This window comes from Canis lupus, chromosome 7 (assembly GCF_003254725.2).
Source record: "Canis lupus dingo isolate Sandy chromosome 7, ASM325472v2, whole genome shotgun sequence".
NCBI lineage: Eukaryota > Metazoa > Chordata > Mammalia > Carnivora > Canidae > Canis > Canis lupus.
In genome coordinates, this window is record NC_064249.1 from 63,664,768 (window position 1) to 63,680,860 (window position 16,093).

At 39.7% G+C, this 16,093-nt stretch overlaps 1 protein-coding gene across 1 annotated transcript; it reads right to left on the bottom strand.

Annotated features, from left to right (window-relative positions):
• Positions 1–240: 240 nt before the first annotated feature.
• Positions 241–15,809, bottom strand: HRH4 (histamine receptor H4). The gene is made up of 3 exons (XM_025429691.3): positions 15,525–15,809; positions 8,811–8,974; positions 241–3,154 (listed from the first exon to the last, which is right to left on the bottom strand). Exons 1-3 carry the CDS (start codon positions 15,715–15,717, stop codon positions 2,324–2,326), a joined length of 1,188 nt encoding a protein of 395 aa, XP_025285476.1. The 5' UTR covers positions 15,718–15,809; the 3' UTR covers positions 241–2,323.
• Positions 15,810–16,093: the final 284 nt, after the last annotated feature.

Genomic DNA, 16,093 nt, shown 5'->3' on the forward strand with positions numbered 1-16,093 from the left:
TATTTCATTTTTACAAAAATGCCTAATGCATGCCTTCAATAAATATTCACTGAGTACCTATAGGGTGCTATCACAGTAAGAGAACCCCAAAGTAAAATTTCTACCCCAAGGAATCTAAATCAGCAAGGTTCACAGGCATCTTTACAATAAGTAGCTAACACATAATAGACCCCTAAAAAATGTTTGTTGAATGAATACATGAATGTCATAAAAAAGTATTTATTTAGTCAAATTCTCATTTCACAAAGGATTAGCCTTATTCTGTTCATTCATCATAAATGTATCATACTTCATCACTTCCAAGACATATATTGCTCGCCTCTCAACAATTTTAAAATAGAATGGGACTTCCTAACAATGTTTTTTTTAAGTAATTTTTCATAGACAATTTGCTGCGTTTTCTTTTATAGTGATAACTAAGGCAACAGTATTGTGTTTTATAGTGATGACATTTTTTAATGAAATACAATATATATTATATTTTCTATATTTTAGAAAATACATATGAATATTTAGGCATGTTTCTGCTAGGGTTCAACCAGAAAACATTTTCATAGGGCCTCACCATTCAATGAACATTCAAGCCTCCAGCATTCGTATGAAATGAATGAAATCCACAACTCCTAATTTTTAAATGTCAAAAACAATAGCTGACAAGTGACAACTTTATAAAAACCTGCATATTTACAAGGGTTTATTTCTCAAATTTTCAAGATTACTATTAAATGTTCAATGTGTATCTCCTATTTTAGACTTCATGCAAGGCATAAGTATATATAAAAATTATGGGCATATCTAATCATTAATGTACTTACAGGATTTTCACATTTTAGTGTTTGAAATTAACCAAGGTTTCAAAGGTCCAAAAAATATGAAAATGACTAAACCATATAGGAATTTTGAGAACTTACAAAAGAAACACTAATAAAACCTTATGTGAGAGATGAAATTAACCATGAAATCCAAATGCAATGTTATGACAAAGCAGGCAAGAACACAAGAAGGAGGGGAAGCAAGTGGAGGAGGGGAAGAAGAAGAAAAATTAATAATGACAAAAAGAATGAAATGTCACCAGACTAAGAAAATGTGACTCATCGGCAGAATATAATCAACACAAACTGCATATAAAGGAACCACTTGAGCTCTGCACATATACTAAAGACATCAAATAAATACAGAAGGTATATTTTATTAATAATTACTGACATCCAGTAGTTCTGTGAATGTTATACCAGGTACCTCAGGTTTAATCACATGATCTTTTTTGTTATCTCTTAGCCTTTCTTTTTCTTCCATATTTTCTCACAGAGGTTTTAGCCAACATGGAAGTTGGAAGAAGAGGGCAGGAAGGAAAAAAAAGGAAAGCTGTCCTTTCAACCAGATGGTAATCTTGTCTGCCCCTTACTCTCTCAACCAGTAATCACTGAGCCTCCCAAATAACTGCACTGAGGACCTTTGAGAGCTGCAGTTACCTGCCCTTCCCACCCCACATTTCCTTCTTTTCTGGGATCAGGAATAGAGTCCAGAAGTACATATACCTTCCACTTTTCCGTCTGGGCACAGCCTCACTCCCTGCTTCTGACAACTCAAGCCCCAACACGTCTGCCCACTGATCATAATAGAGTTGTCCACCTTCAGCGAGAAAGCAATAGAGCCCCTTTTCCTCTTGTATACTTTAGGAAAAAATTATTTAAAAACTTGACAAGTTTTCATCATTATAAAATAAAAAGTGAAATTCACTGGAGACTATAGCAAACACTGATTGTTGAAAGAAAACAAGAACTCTTAACTTTCACAATGAATGCTGTATCGAGATCTAAAAGCTGGGGAATCCCTGGGTGGCTCAGCAGTTTATTGTCTGCTTTTGGCCCAGGGCGTGATCCTGGAGTTTCGGGATCAAGTCCCACATCAGGCTCCCTGCATGGAGCCTGCTTCTCCCTCTGTCTCTGTCTCTGTCTCTGTCTCTGTCTCTGTCTCTGCCTCTGTGTGTGTGTGTGTGTGTGTCTCATGAATAAATAAATAAAAAATCTTTAAAAAAAAAAGATCTTAAAGCTAAGGAAGAGGCAATGAGTCAGAAAAGTACAGTGCATTTGTGGCTAGGAGTTTACAAAAACATTGTCATCTATTTCTAATTGTACTATTATTATTCACCGGAATAATTTTCCCTTGACTTCCAGGCTCCAATTTTTTAAAAAACTTTCAAGTGTTACAATTTTATGGACTTTCCTGGTAGCATAGAAAGGGAAGAAATGAAAATGAAAGCCAGATCAAATTCATGTAGGTGAGATTAAGACTAAAATTTTTGTCAATGATAAAATTATCTTTAAGAGGACACTGACCGATTCTGTGATGGTATGGATGGCTTTTTCATATGAAATATTTTCAAGAAAGCCTTCTGGAAATGCTTGTGACACAATGGATACAAAAAAGGATTGACAAAGGAATTGAGCCATTGAAGCCAAAACGTGATTTCATACCCAACTATTTGAGGACGCTGTTCTAGTGGGTAAATTGAGCGAATGATGGTGAACAAAGAATAGGGAGCCCAGCAAACGGCAAAAACACCTAGGAGAATGGCCAGTGACTTGGCTAATTTCCTGGCTCTAAGCAGTTCAATATGTTCCCTTTGGTGAAGACACAGGGAATCAGAATGGGTGAGGGAAGCCATTTTGGAAGTAATTATACTGCTATTCATCTGGGCTCTTAAAGAAAGCAAAAGATTGCTCTTTCTTTCATGTCTTTTCAAAGGAACAGATGGTGCTGTTTCCTTCTGTTCAGAAAGAGATGTTCTTGAAAACAGTCCACCCCTAAGTAAGGATCCACAGTTACTGGAAGAGACAGAAGTGAGTGTGGGCTGGCTTTGCCACCGACTGAGATTGCCACGCTTCCACAGGCTCCAGTATATGTACATGTTGAAATAGGCCACCGAGAAGACTGGGACAAGGAATTCAAAGAATGACGAGATGGCAAGGACGTACCACCTGGTAAAGAATCCAGGTTCACAATCCTTCTCCTCCACGACTCCGAAACTGGAATTCTTCCAAGACTCTGAAACTAGAATGATTGGCCCATGCACTAAGAAGGCCAGCACCCAGACTGCCACCATCAGAGACACAATCTTCAAGATCCCAGTGTGTTGAGCTCTGTAAGAAACCTAAAAGAGACCAAATAAATTGTTTCAATATAATGAACATATGTTGGTTGCATAAGGCATATCATAGGCGCTCAGAAGTTTCAGTGCTATGCAAGAGGTAGGGAAGTTACCTAGCCCTGGATAACATGATATGGGCCAAGACAGAGGGTTCAGTAGAGCTTGGTCCAAGGTGCAGACTTTCTTAGCGACCTACCAGAAGGAATCTATTAAACCTCTGGCCCTCTAGAAAATGTTAAGATCAATATCTAAAATAAGAATGCAATGTTTCCTACTCTACAGATACTAATCTGAATGGTGGAACAACTGAAACTGGGTGCCCCTTTTCACAATGTTTCTCAATCTGCCAGCTGGATCATGATCAGAATTTTTCTTTTAATGAAGTAGAGCAGTCAATGTCAGAATGCTTCACAATTAGATGAGTTTGTATTGTTTGATGAAACTTTTGCTTTGGGAATGTAGATATACATAGAGAGAGAGAAACACATGCACTGAACCCCCTATCAAATGGTTTCCCTCTGTGGTCACAGTCAAACAAGTTTGAATGCCACTGGCTTTTTTGATTCTGATATTTAGGAAGAATCTACTCTGTAGTTTATCCAGAGACTTCAAGGTGGTGTCAAAAAGAGAATTCTTACATCACTCCCAAGGAGATGAACACCCACACACACACACACAAAGTCTAAAGCTGCTATGGAGAAATAATAGAATGTTACTGAGCATTACCAAATCATTTCTTTCTATAAACATTTCCACTTGACAAAAATGGTGCCAAAGCTGTGGTGGCCAGCCACTAGGAGAGACATGGCTGTGGCAAGGACCACAGTCTTTTTTAAAGGATGAAGAATGCTCTAGGTCTGCTTGGTCATAAAGACTAACTACTATAAGGGAAAATGAGGTTCTATGAGTAAGGATTGCTCTCAGTTCTCAGGGCCCATGATCTTTGATAGATCCTGAAATCTTTAAAAATATTTTCTATAAGAAATCTGAAAGGTCACATAAACACATTAACCAAGAATTTTTTTAAGGGGACCTGGAACAACCTTCCTAAGCTTTTTTTTAGATCAGTAAGTTCCTTCCAGCTCATATGTTCTATATTTCTCTGATTTCCTCACTCAAGGGAAAGGAAATGATTTCCCCCATGAAACTGAAACATGCCTCTCTTTCCACTGTTGCTTATGTATTATTTTCTCTACAAGTCTCTAAATTTCATGCTATGGTGTGTTTTCTCATTTCTATTAAAAAGGTACAACAATGCCCAGCACTGTCTTTCTTTGATGGATTGTGCAGGCTGGGAAGGGCTCACCAATTGGCTGGAGGTAAGAAGAAGCAGACTTAAAAAAAAAAAAGAAGAAGAAGAAGAAGAAGAAGAAGAAAGAAAAGTTATTTTTAAAAACTGCAGGGAAGTGGTTTTTTTTTTTTTCAAATTACTGATATTTCTGAGGCTAAGCTAAAATGCATATGGTGCTGACCACAAGTTCCCATATGCAATACACTTTTTTACCTTCTGATTCTCATGCCACTAATTAATATATCTCTTGCACTAAATCTAATGATTATGAAGATGGTAACAATACCCAGATGGTCATAAAACTGCATTTAGTTTTTTAATTGCTCTGTTCAGCCTTTGTAATGATGTGATGCAATATGCTGGAAAGTGATCTCTTTTCTATTATGCATAAGGTCAAATGGGATAATGGACATCCAAGGGAATTGAAAGGACAATGCCCATCTCTTCATCTCTGGGTAGCATTTTTGATAGATAGCTCAAGCATTGCTTGAATCCAGGCCCAAGCCAGTTGGAGTGGCCTTCCTGATATCAATCAATGGCCCAGTCCTCACCCATGACAGAATATGTTCATTGTTCAGGATATTGCCTCTTATCCTGCTTCCCTACCCACCCCAATAAGATATCCAAACATTCGGTCAATCAAGTTTCTTTTATAAGGCAGAGCAGCCCCCAGAACTTGCTGGTGTTAATAATGAGATGAGATTGCAGAGCCATTCTAAGCACCTGTTGCAGGTTGAAATGTGTCCTCCAAAGAGATACATTGGAGTCCTAAGACCTGGTACCTGTGTGTATGACCTCTTTGCAGATATAATCAAGTTAAGATGAGGTCATATTTAATTAGGGTGAGCCCTAATCGAATATGACTAGTGTCCTTATAAGAAAGGCACAGACACACAGGGAGAACACTGTATCAATGGAAGCAGAGACTGGAGTGACACATACGAGCCAAGGACCGCCAAGGAATGCCAAGATGGCTGGTAATATTAGAAGCTAAGAGAAAGGCATGGAACCAGCAGCAGAGAGAGCATTGCCCTGCCTACACTTTGATTTTGGACTTCAGGTCTCCAAACATTAAATGTATTCCAGATAATAAATGTCTATGGTCTTAAGCCATCCAGTGTACAATACTTGATTACAGCAGTCCTAGGAAACTAGCCAGCCCCCAGCAACAATATTTTCATGGTCTTGATTTTACTGTTAAGCTTCCTTCTTCATCTTCAGGTAAAAAATAAGTAAATAAATAAATACTCTCCACTTACCATCTTAATTCTACACGCATTTTAATCCCCACTCCTTCCAACTACACTGTTCTACTTTCCTGCATCCACTCTTGTTTCAGCCACACAGAAATCTGCCCCTCCAGAAAATGTGTCTGAGCACTGTAGTCATGCACTGCCATCTGCACTGGGCCTTCCTTTTCTGAATTATTGTCAGATTTCCACTTCTCAGGCCTAGCCCACAACCTGCCTTCCCATATTGTCTCCTCCACTTTGAACTACAACAAGAACTCAGCTTCCCCATAACTACTTCCTATGAGCTCCAGTGGTCTTTGAGGGCTTCCTGGCTCACATGGCTATATTTGAACTATTAGCCAACAGAGATACAAGAGCTACCTGTGTATCCCTTGCAAACATCCACACACTGGTATGTGGAGCTCTTGTTACACATTTGACTCTGTGCTATGTACTAAAGATCTTAGATCTGGCTGACCCAGGCCTCATCAAATTAGAACCTACATGGCCACGGGAATTCCTTAAGGCAAGACTAGGAAACAAACCCACTCATTTTCTCTCTATACCTCAGTCTTCATGTCTCTGTGACTTCTAACACTTGTCCTAACTATACAAAGTGTCCCTTGCCTTTGCACAAACCCAAGATAGACTCAAGAGCTTGAACATCCAGCAAAGGGATGTCCTAGTGAACATTAACTAGGAACATCCAGTGAAGACTAAAAAGAAATATTAACTCAGAAAAAAAGGGAAATGTTTAAGTATAAATCGGAAATATTATGAATTAAAGCACTTTTGAACATTCTGATGGACTCAAACTAAGAAATACATTATATTATTTTATTTTTTAAGAAATAGGGATCCCTGGGTGGCACAGCGGTTTGGCGCGGGCCTTTGGCCCAGGGCACGATCCTGGAGACCCGGGATCGAATCCCACATCGGGCTCCCGGTGCATGGAGCCTTCTTCTCCCTCTGCCTATGTCTCTGCCCCCCTCTCTCTCTCTCTCTCTCTCTGTGACTATCATAAATAAATAAAAATTTTTTAAAAAAAGAAATACATTTTGTATCATAACTAAGTGCACAGACAGAAGTACTCATAAAATAATACCTACATTTATTATGTAAAAGACACTCTGATATTTTATACTCTATTTTTTAGTTCTGTTTTACAATGGGTTTTTTTCTCTATTTTTTCTTTAAAAAAAAAAAAAAAAAAGCTGCCACAATCCATGAACTGACTTCATAACTCAACAGCCTGCAATGGAAAACCATGTGGATCACAACCTGCAATTGGAAAACCATGAGCTTAGAGGCATCTGAATTGCTCATCCAAGCTAATCTGTACTCTCTCCAGAGTTTGTGTGCTACAAATTGCAGTGGGCCATGAAGTACCTGATGCCAAGTGTCTGGACCGACACATTCATTCTCCTCTTCTTCCTGACAATATGGCAGCTCAGCTAGAGACCACATTTCCCAGCTTTTCTTGTAATGAGATGTGAGACCATATGACTAAATGTCACCAATAAAATGTGAGTGGAAATGATTGTATGATTCTGCACCACTTGGTTAAAAGAAAATCCCTTACCCTGGACTTCTGCCCTTTGCTCATCCTTTCTAGAACCTGGAATGACAGCAACCTGACTTTGACCATGGAGAATAATGGTCAAGAGCAGAATAATGACCTAGAGCAGGGATCAGTGAACTAGTGTCTATGAAACAAATGTGGTCCACCACCTGTTTAGATCAATTTTCATTGGAACACAATGAATGAATCATTCCCTTTTATTTTTTTTTAACATATTATGTATGGCTCTTTTTGTGCCATAATGGTAGATTTGAGCAGTTGCAACAGAGACCGTAGGTTCCTTTATAACAAAAGTTTGCTGACCCCTGCCCTAGAAGGTGCAGAGCCACCCTGTTAGCTTAGGTTCCTAGATGATTTTCTGAGCAGAGGCTTTCCTGGAATGTTCTGTGAAAGAAAAAGAAATTTCAATCTTGTTTGAGCCTCATCTTTGTTACTGCAGTTGATCCTTGCCTTACGCAATATACCCTTGTCTGCTCCAAGCTGTGCAGCCCTCCCAAGTCAGAGCTGTCACTGTCCTCCCAATACTTCCAACATGGCACTTAGTCTACTCTACCGAACCCATCTGTTTTTAGATCTTTCTCCACATTAGCCTGTTGTGCTCCTCAAAAGTGGAGACTTATCCCAGCACTTAGCAAAATCACACAGTAGTATCCCCTAAAGATTTGAGGGGAGTGAAGGAGGTTTCCTATCTAGATCTCAAAGACTTCAGATTACTGCTCTGTATTGCTATACTCCTGTCACCCTCTGTCTTTACTTGCATCTGCCTTGTATTTCCCCTTGTTCTATTGCTAATAAATTTAGCATTTGCTATTCCAAATCTTACGTCATTTCAGACTTTCTTGGCATGGATCCTACACAGGCTTTGGGACTTGATCTTCCAGGCTGGTCCCACTATCTGACCTATAGCTTCTCTGTATATTCTTTTTTCCTTTGGCTATTTTCTCACGACATTCAAAAGTCTGGGCATCGGAATGCCTGGGTGGCTCAGTGGTTGCGCATCTGCCTTTGGCTCAGGTTGTGATCCCAGGGTCCCGGGATCAAGTCCCACATGGTGCTCCTCACAGGGACCCTGCTTATCCCTCTGCCTGTGTCTCTACCTCTCTCTGTGTGTCTCTCATGAATGAGCAAATAAAATCTTAAAAAAAAAAAAAAGTCTGGGCATCTTTCTGCTTGCCCACCAGGTTCCACCTGAAGAAAATCTTCATGTCTTAGTTTGTGTAAGGAATGGAACTGATAAGCCTACTGTGACTCTCATGTATATCCAATCTACTGTGGACTCAGTCTACCACTTCTGAAAACTTGCCTTGGATTCTTTTTTTTATGTCTTTCCACTTGAGTGGTATATAGAGGAGTGAATAACTTAGCCAAATCATACACAGAAATTGTTCTCTAAGGACCAATGAAAACTTAGTGCCAAATAACAGAAGGATAATCAGGATCCTCAAAGGTTTGCCAACTAAACAAAAAAATTACACGCAAAAAGGTTTTCCTTTTGGACCCTAAATGTGTAAGTACATAATCTTCTAAAGAAGGTAAATTAATGTTTTCACTTACAGCATTCGAGACTGACTGGTATCGATCATAGCTGATGAGAACAATGTTATACACCGATGTTGTACACAAAAGATAGTCGGCAATGAGCCAAAATGCACAGAGTTTATTTCCAAAGTCCCAATCAAACAGAGTGTGAGGGATGTACAAAGGAATGGAGATCATACCTGTACAAGGAAAAATAAGGCAAAAAAAAAAAAAAGCATGTATCAATGAATACAAAGAGGCATAGGCATACAACACAATGACATACCTGAACTGACTAAAACTGTCTTGATTATAATTTAGAAATTCATGGTGTTTCATTAACAAACTCAAGACTGATTATCTACACATTCCTTATATACTATTTTCTTTCTTAAATACTATTTTTGCAATGGCTGTTATAAATATCATACGTTTCTTTATTACTTTCCAAATTAAGCTCAGGTCTCAATCTGCATCTCCAGCCATATACAGCACAAGTCATCTTTATGTTCATGATCCAACCCAGACAGAATGGGCCAGCCTTCCCCCAAACACAGCCCACAGTTTCACATGTCCTTTGGCAACAGCACTCTTTCTTCCTAGAATATCTTCCTCTCTTCTACTGAAAAGTCTATTTACTTCCATCTCATTCTTCATTCAGTTCACAAAAATGACTTGTCATCTTTCTCAGAACTTCCTTGCCAGAAGTTACCCCTCTGTCACCTGCACTGTGCTGACACTTTGCTCTTCGCTCCCTCTCTCATGTACAAATACATTCTATTTTGGATCTCTGTCATCTTTTCATGTATTTCTCCTGAGAGATGGGACCTCAGTTGTAAATTGATCTTTGCGTTTTTCACAACACTGAGAGCTGACCAATGGCTGATACATTTAACTTAAATAAGTTAGTAGTAGTTGATATGTATTGTGCAGTTACCATATGCCAGACATCATGCTATGTCTGCTGCATATATCATCTCATTTAATGTTCATAGAAACTGTCTGAGGTAGAAACCATGGTGATGTTGCTGATAAAGAACTTATAGCTCAAGATGAAGACAGAATTGCCCAAGGTCCACTCCACTAGTAAACAGAAGATTGGCTTTGAAGCCAAGCAGTGTGATTTCAGAACTCCCAACTTTAACCACTGCACTTCACTGAGTGAACAAATATGTAAGTGGTTCAGCTCTGCACAAAAATTGCTTAATTATGAAAAATGACTAAACTGGGCTCCCTTTCCTTTAGCTTTGTTGGAATTTTTCATTGTGATGACATTTCAGACAAGTGACACCACTCACTAAGAATATAATCTATCAAGAGGAAGGAAGCTCAGTGAGAAACTTCATATTTTATCAGGCACTTGACAAGATGTCCTATTTTCATTTGAAAATCAAATTAACCGGTGATGAACAATAGTAAAGGCAAAAGAAAGGAGAAGGATGAAGGAAACCCTGCATTCTCCCAAAACCAGATGACATGAGGATATAATGGTGTGGTTTCAGCACCAGTGAAAGGGAATGCAGAATTTAGTTTTCTATACCTAAGTTCACATACAAAGATGAGAGACAAAGCATCATCGAGATGGAAGAGTTTTGTGGTCAGTTCTTATATGTAGTTCAATTTGCCTGCTTGTTTCATGCCTTGATTATATTTTTAATGATAACCAATCTTATTTATGGGGCCTTCCATCTCAAAGGGGTGTGTGCATGCATGCATACACACACCTATGGTATAAAATAGGTAAATGAGATAAATCAAAGTACCTAAGATAAATCACCTGAGATAAATCAAAGTATCTTCAAAACAGAGATATGTATCCTATTTTGGTCCAGAGTTGTGGCTTCCAATATTCCCAAGATGAGTATTTTCCACACACACATGCTTATTTCCTCCACAGAATGACAAAAAGTACAATGGCCAATAATCATTTGCATTACAGACACACTGTCTCTTTCAATGTTAAAGGGAGGGTGTGAGTTCAGTAATCTTGTCCACACATTTTCTGAATTAGATGAAAGAGGAAGGGTGTGTTTGGGTGTGTTCAAAACTTCAGGAGCTGCTTGAGACAGCAGTTTCAAATAGCCAATCCTCTGGCTTTAATAAAACCCTGCTGTCACCTCATGTTCTACATAATATTTTGGCACAAATGTCATGCTTAGATCCTCCGTCTTGTTGAGTGATGGCAATGTTTGTGGCTAATTCCAAAGCAGTTTCAAAAACTGAATCATTGCTATTTCTAGGATATGCCCACTCCGAAGTGTGTCTATAACTGCCACTCTGGAATCATGCTTCTGAGTCAGATTGACTTGATAAGCAAAACTAAGAGTCAGTTTCTTGAAAACAGCAATGTACCTTTAGCATGACAGTTTAAGTGGGTTAGGGGGTGGGAAGTGAGGGAAAACAAACTATATTAAGAGAAGGCAGTGAAGAAATAAAAACAAGGAAGTGAAGGAAGAAGGAGAACAGAGCAGAAAAAAGAAGGATGAGAAGAAAAGCCCTGTGAAACCTCAGGCCATTTGCTCACCCCAGCCTGCTCCCCGCCTTTCCGTCTAACCTCCTGCTACTCCCTCTGCCCCTCACTCCCTCCACTCCAGATCCTCCTGCCTCAGATACACTGCACACTCACCCCTCAGATCCTTGCACTTGCCCCAGCAAGAAATGCTCTTCCTTTAGAGCTCCTTCTTATTCACTCTGATGTGTCCTAACCAGTGAGCCCCACCCCTGGCATTTAAATGGCAAACTCCGTCTCCAGCACCCTTTCTCTCCCTCTTCCCTGCTGTTTTTCTCACTAACAATGACCACCCTCTAAAATGCTATATAATTTTATTCACTTATTTTTTTTTAATTTATTTATTTATGATAGTAACAGAGGGAGAGAGAGAGAGGCAGAGACACAGGCAGAGAGAGAAGCAGGCTCCATGCACCGAGAGCCCGACGTGGGATTCAATCCTGGGTCCCCAGGATTGCGCCCTGGGCCAAAGGCAGGCGCCAAACCGCTGCGCCACCCAGGGATCCCTATTCACTTATTTATATTTATTATATGTCTCACCACCAGCAGCAGCCCAGTAGAAATAGAAGCACCATGAGGACAGGGAGTTTTTGTCCCTATTTTCACTGTTATACCCCCAGTACCTCAGAGAGTGCCTACTTCAAAATAAGCCAGCATTGGATAATGAGCATGGGGAAGTCCAAATTGCTTGAAAATTGCCACTATCTGGCATTGTCCCTTCTTTCCAAAACCAGGTAAGAAGCTACAATTTCCATGAGAAAATGACAATCAAAAGTTGGGGGGAGCTAAAAACCCCAGTGAATTCTTTGGGTCAATAGGGGAATGTGTGGACAATGGTGAGTGCATAGAGAGTATTATGGACTGAATGTTTGTGTCCCCCCAAAATTCACATGTTGAAGCCCTACCCCTCAGGGTGGCTGCATTTGGAGATAGGGCCTACAAGGAGGTAAAGTTAAAGGAGTCTTAAGGATGGAGCCCTAATCCAACAGCATTTGTATCCTTATAAGAAGAAACACCAGAGAGCTTACTTGCTCGCTCTCTCCATGCACACTCAAAGGTAAGGCCACATGAGAACATATCGAGAAGGCAGCTGCCTGCAAATCAGGAAGAGAGCCCTCACCAGGAACCAAATCTGCTGGCACTTTGTTCTGGGACTTCTCAGCCTCCAGAACATGAGAAAGTCGATTGCTGTTAAATCACTCAGACAGGCATTTGGTTGTAGCAGCCCAAGCTAACCAACAGAGAAGAGTCCTGAACTGAGGCATGAAGGGACTAAAGATAAACTCTGACCTCTTAAAATACGGTTCAGATTCTGTTGGCCCCAACCATCTCTGTCCTTGCAGATCCTGCCTGGCCATCTGTCACATGGTCATGTAGGCCCTAGGTGCCCACACACGTGTAGATGTGAAGAAGGAACCCATAGATGGAAACATAGTCATGTGATACCAATTTTATAGATATCTGCTTATAGAGATAGTATTTTTTTTTTCTGGAAGAGTGTGCAGATGAGATATATTTATATCAATGTAGCTGGTACTGGAATTTCTTCTCAATAAGTCTTTGCTAAACATTACATTCAGCCTGGAAAGTTACTCAAGTGCCCCAAATTTAGATTTTCGATTAGAGGCTAGTTCTGAAACCTGTGAGAAGAGGGCATTCGGCCAAAGCCCACAATACCTAGCACATGCAATACTCCAGGCTGTCACCACGTGGTTCTGGAGATCAAGGTCTCTTGACCAAAAGAACTAAGAATTTCTGCCTTACAACTACAGGAAAGTTCTCCTGAGTTCTCCCCTGGCCCAGCACCACCATCATGAGCCTATAGGCTCAGAGCCAAAAAGCCCACTGCTAAGCATGACTAAGGACAAAGAACAGCCCCAACACCAAACTCTCAAACTCCAATCTTGTTACAGAAAGTTCTCAGAGGCTGTCCTAATTTCTTATACCATCATGGCAAATACTATTAAATAAGTGGGCTTCTGGATGAAGCTGGTAGGGGGAAAGGGAAAGATCAAGGAGGAGACTGGCAGATTAACAAAGATTCTGGCTTGTGTCTGCTGTCATCAGCTGCAAAGCCATTCCTTTTCCCATCCACCTGCCAATGGAGGGAGACCCTCAGGAGTGTTGAATAACTACACCAGCAGGGATATTTCCCTTGGTGTGCAAGCGCATGCTGGTGGGGCTGCCCTGATGCTTCCATTGGGCCATACCAGGAAACCCTCTGTGCTTATCTAGTACCATCTTTGTTCAAAAGCTTCAGGCCTCAGGCTCTTGTGGTTGGGTATAGTTTTACCCGATCCCTCCCTACTGCCACTCCATTTGAGTTAGTCAAAATACATAATCAACTTGAAGTGTTAGGTATTATCTAAAAGCTGTACAATTCTGTGAAGAAGGCAAAGAGGGAGAAGTATATTTATAGCGAATATTCTCTTCACATTAAATATAATCATATAGTTATACATGTGTCTGTGATTATAGAAAATGATATGGAAGGATCTACCTCAAGTTGTTAATGTGGGTTACCTGAAGGGGCAGAATTGAGGAGAGGAAAGGGGAGATTTTTGCTTTTTTTCAATACTTCTATGTGGTTCACCATCTTCATCTGTGATCCTTCTATGCTGTGACTCCACATCCATCTCTCAAAGCTAGAAGTTTTCTCCAGGACGTTTATCAGTACAATATCAGAAGCATTAGCTGCCCTCCCTAATGCCCCCTATTCCTATAAATCATGCCATACTTTTCTTGTTCCTAGAACTTAATCTTTATCTCCTGCCCAACCCCACCCTTGCAGCTCTGCCTCCCCAACTTCCTTTCTACACTCCCCGCAGTCGCTCAGAACCTCATCATATGACTTGTGCCTAGATTGCTGCAGGAATGTTTCCGAAGCCAAGCCGCCACCTGCTCTGGCTTCTGCCACCTGCCACATCTCTGCTAATGCCTCCCAAGGTAAAGCCTCAATCCATCCGATCACTCTTCTGCTTTAAAAATCCAGATCTTCACATTTTCTGTTGAAAAACCTCCAGTCCAGACACACTAGTATTCAAGGGCCTTCATTATATAGATTCCAACTACTCCAGCTTCATCCCCTATTGATCCCACACAGCCTGTCTGGAGCTCACACTTAGGAAGATGGACACGATGATTTTCTACCAGCATGTCTTTGCTGATTCTTAGAATACTCCTCTCCATCTCTGCCTATGGAAATTCTACCCATCCTCTGAAGTTCATTTCAGATGCTTCTACCCACTAACCAGATGTGCTTTCTCCCTCCTCTGAGTGCCCATAGCACTTGGTGGGTCCCTGTGGTTCTCGTATCATACTCTATACTGTTGCAGTCACTTGTGAGCTTCTCTTATCCACTCTCCTACATTGAAACCTTACCAAAGAAAGAAATTAACTTAGTCTTCTGTATATGTCATTTTCTAATCATACTTGAGTACTTAACAGTCCTTACACATGGTAGGTAATCTACTATCATTTGTGATCTTGCTTTGAGTTGTCATCTATCTGTAGAGAAATCAAAAGAGGACTAACATTTGTTGAGTAACCCTATGTTCCAGGCAACGAAGTAAGCATTTTATGAGGGGTTTTTTTCACTGTAAAATAAATGAAAGCATTTATGTAGCTATAGACACAACAAGTTAAATTATACTAGAAGCTCCTATAAAGCAATACTATCAGCTGACATTTCTACATATACTTATAAACCTAAATATACAAGGAAAATAGCTCCAGAAACAAATAAATCTTAGACTAAAGCAATTTTAGAACTATTCTGGACTTATTTTTATTCTATAAAAAGAAAATAAATTTTGTCAAGGAAAATTCTCCTACAAACCTGATTTACACATACATACTATTCCCCTAAAGTGGCATATAGTTTCCTCAGAATTTTAATCCTTAAACTTTTTTATTTTAACATCCCCAATTCTAAACAGTCCCTTGAAATAACAGAAGCTTATTTTTTTTTTTAAAGCTAATTTAGGGCAGCCCGGGTGGCTCAGTGGTTTAGTGCCACCTTCAGCCCAGGGTTTGGTCCTGGAGACCTGGGATCAAGTGCCACATCAGGCTCCCTACATGGAGCTTGCTTCTCCCTTTGCCTGTGTCTCTGCCTCTCTCTCTGACTGTGTCTCTCATGAATAAATAAATAAAATCTTTAAAAAGAAAAAAAGCTAATTTAAAGGTTTTAGAAAGAAGTTATAATTGGAAAAGATTATCTGAAATAAAGACATGAAACTTACCAACGAAGAAGTCAGCAATGGCCAAATTAAGGAAAAAGTAGTTACTTCGATGTCTAAGCTTTTTGTCCACCACAAAAGCTAGAATAACCACAGCATTTCCTAGCATTATAGCAAAAGCTAGTAAGCTCATTAAAAATGCTAGAGTAATGCGAGTACTTAGTGGTAAAGTAATTGTTCCATTAGTAGCTGACATCACATCAAATGATGAAGAAGCTCAATAGAGCAAATTAATCCAGGAAGACAATTCTGGCAAGTATGTTTTCCAATCGGGTACCTAATATATATAGTCTCCTACTCATAACAATATTTTTCAAGATCTAATGCTGATCTCATTGTACTTCCTGATTCTTGATAAAGCAATCTTGTGATAACAGTTTCCCTTTAACTGACACTGAAAAAGTAGTTTCCAAAAGATAGTGAAATGTTTTAGTGTAAACATTTGAATGTGATTTAACTACCTCCCCTTAATAGAGCAATATTACATAATATATGTGAAATATAATCGATTCAGTAAATAGATAAGAAATTGGGCTCCAATGAGACTTATTTTTTGAACTGGTATAGATCTA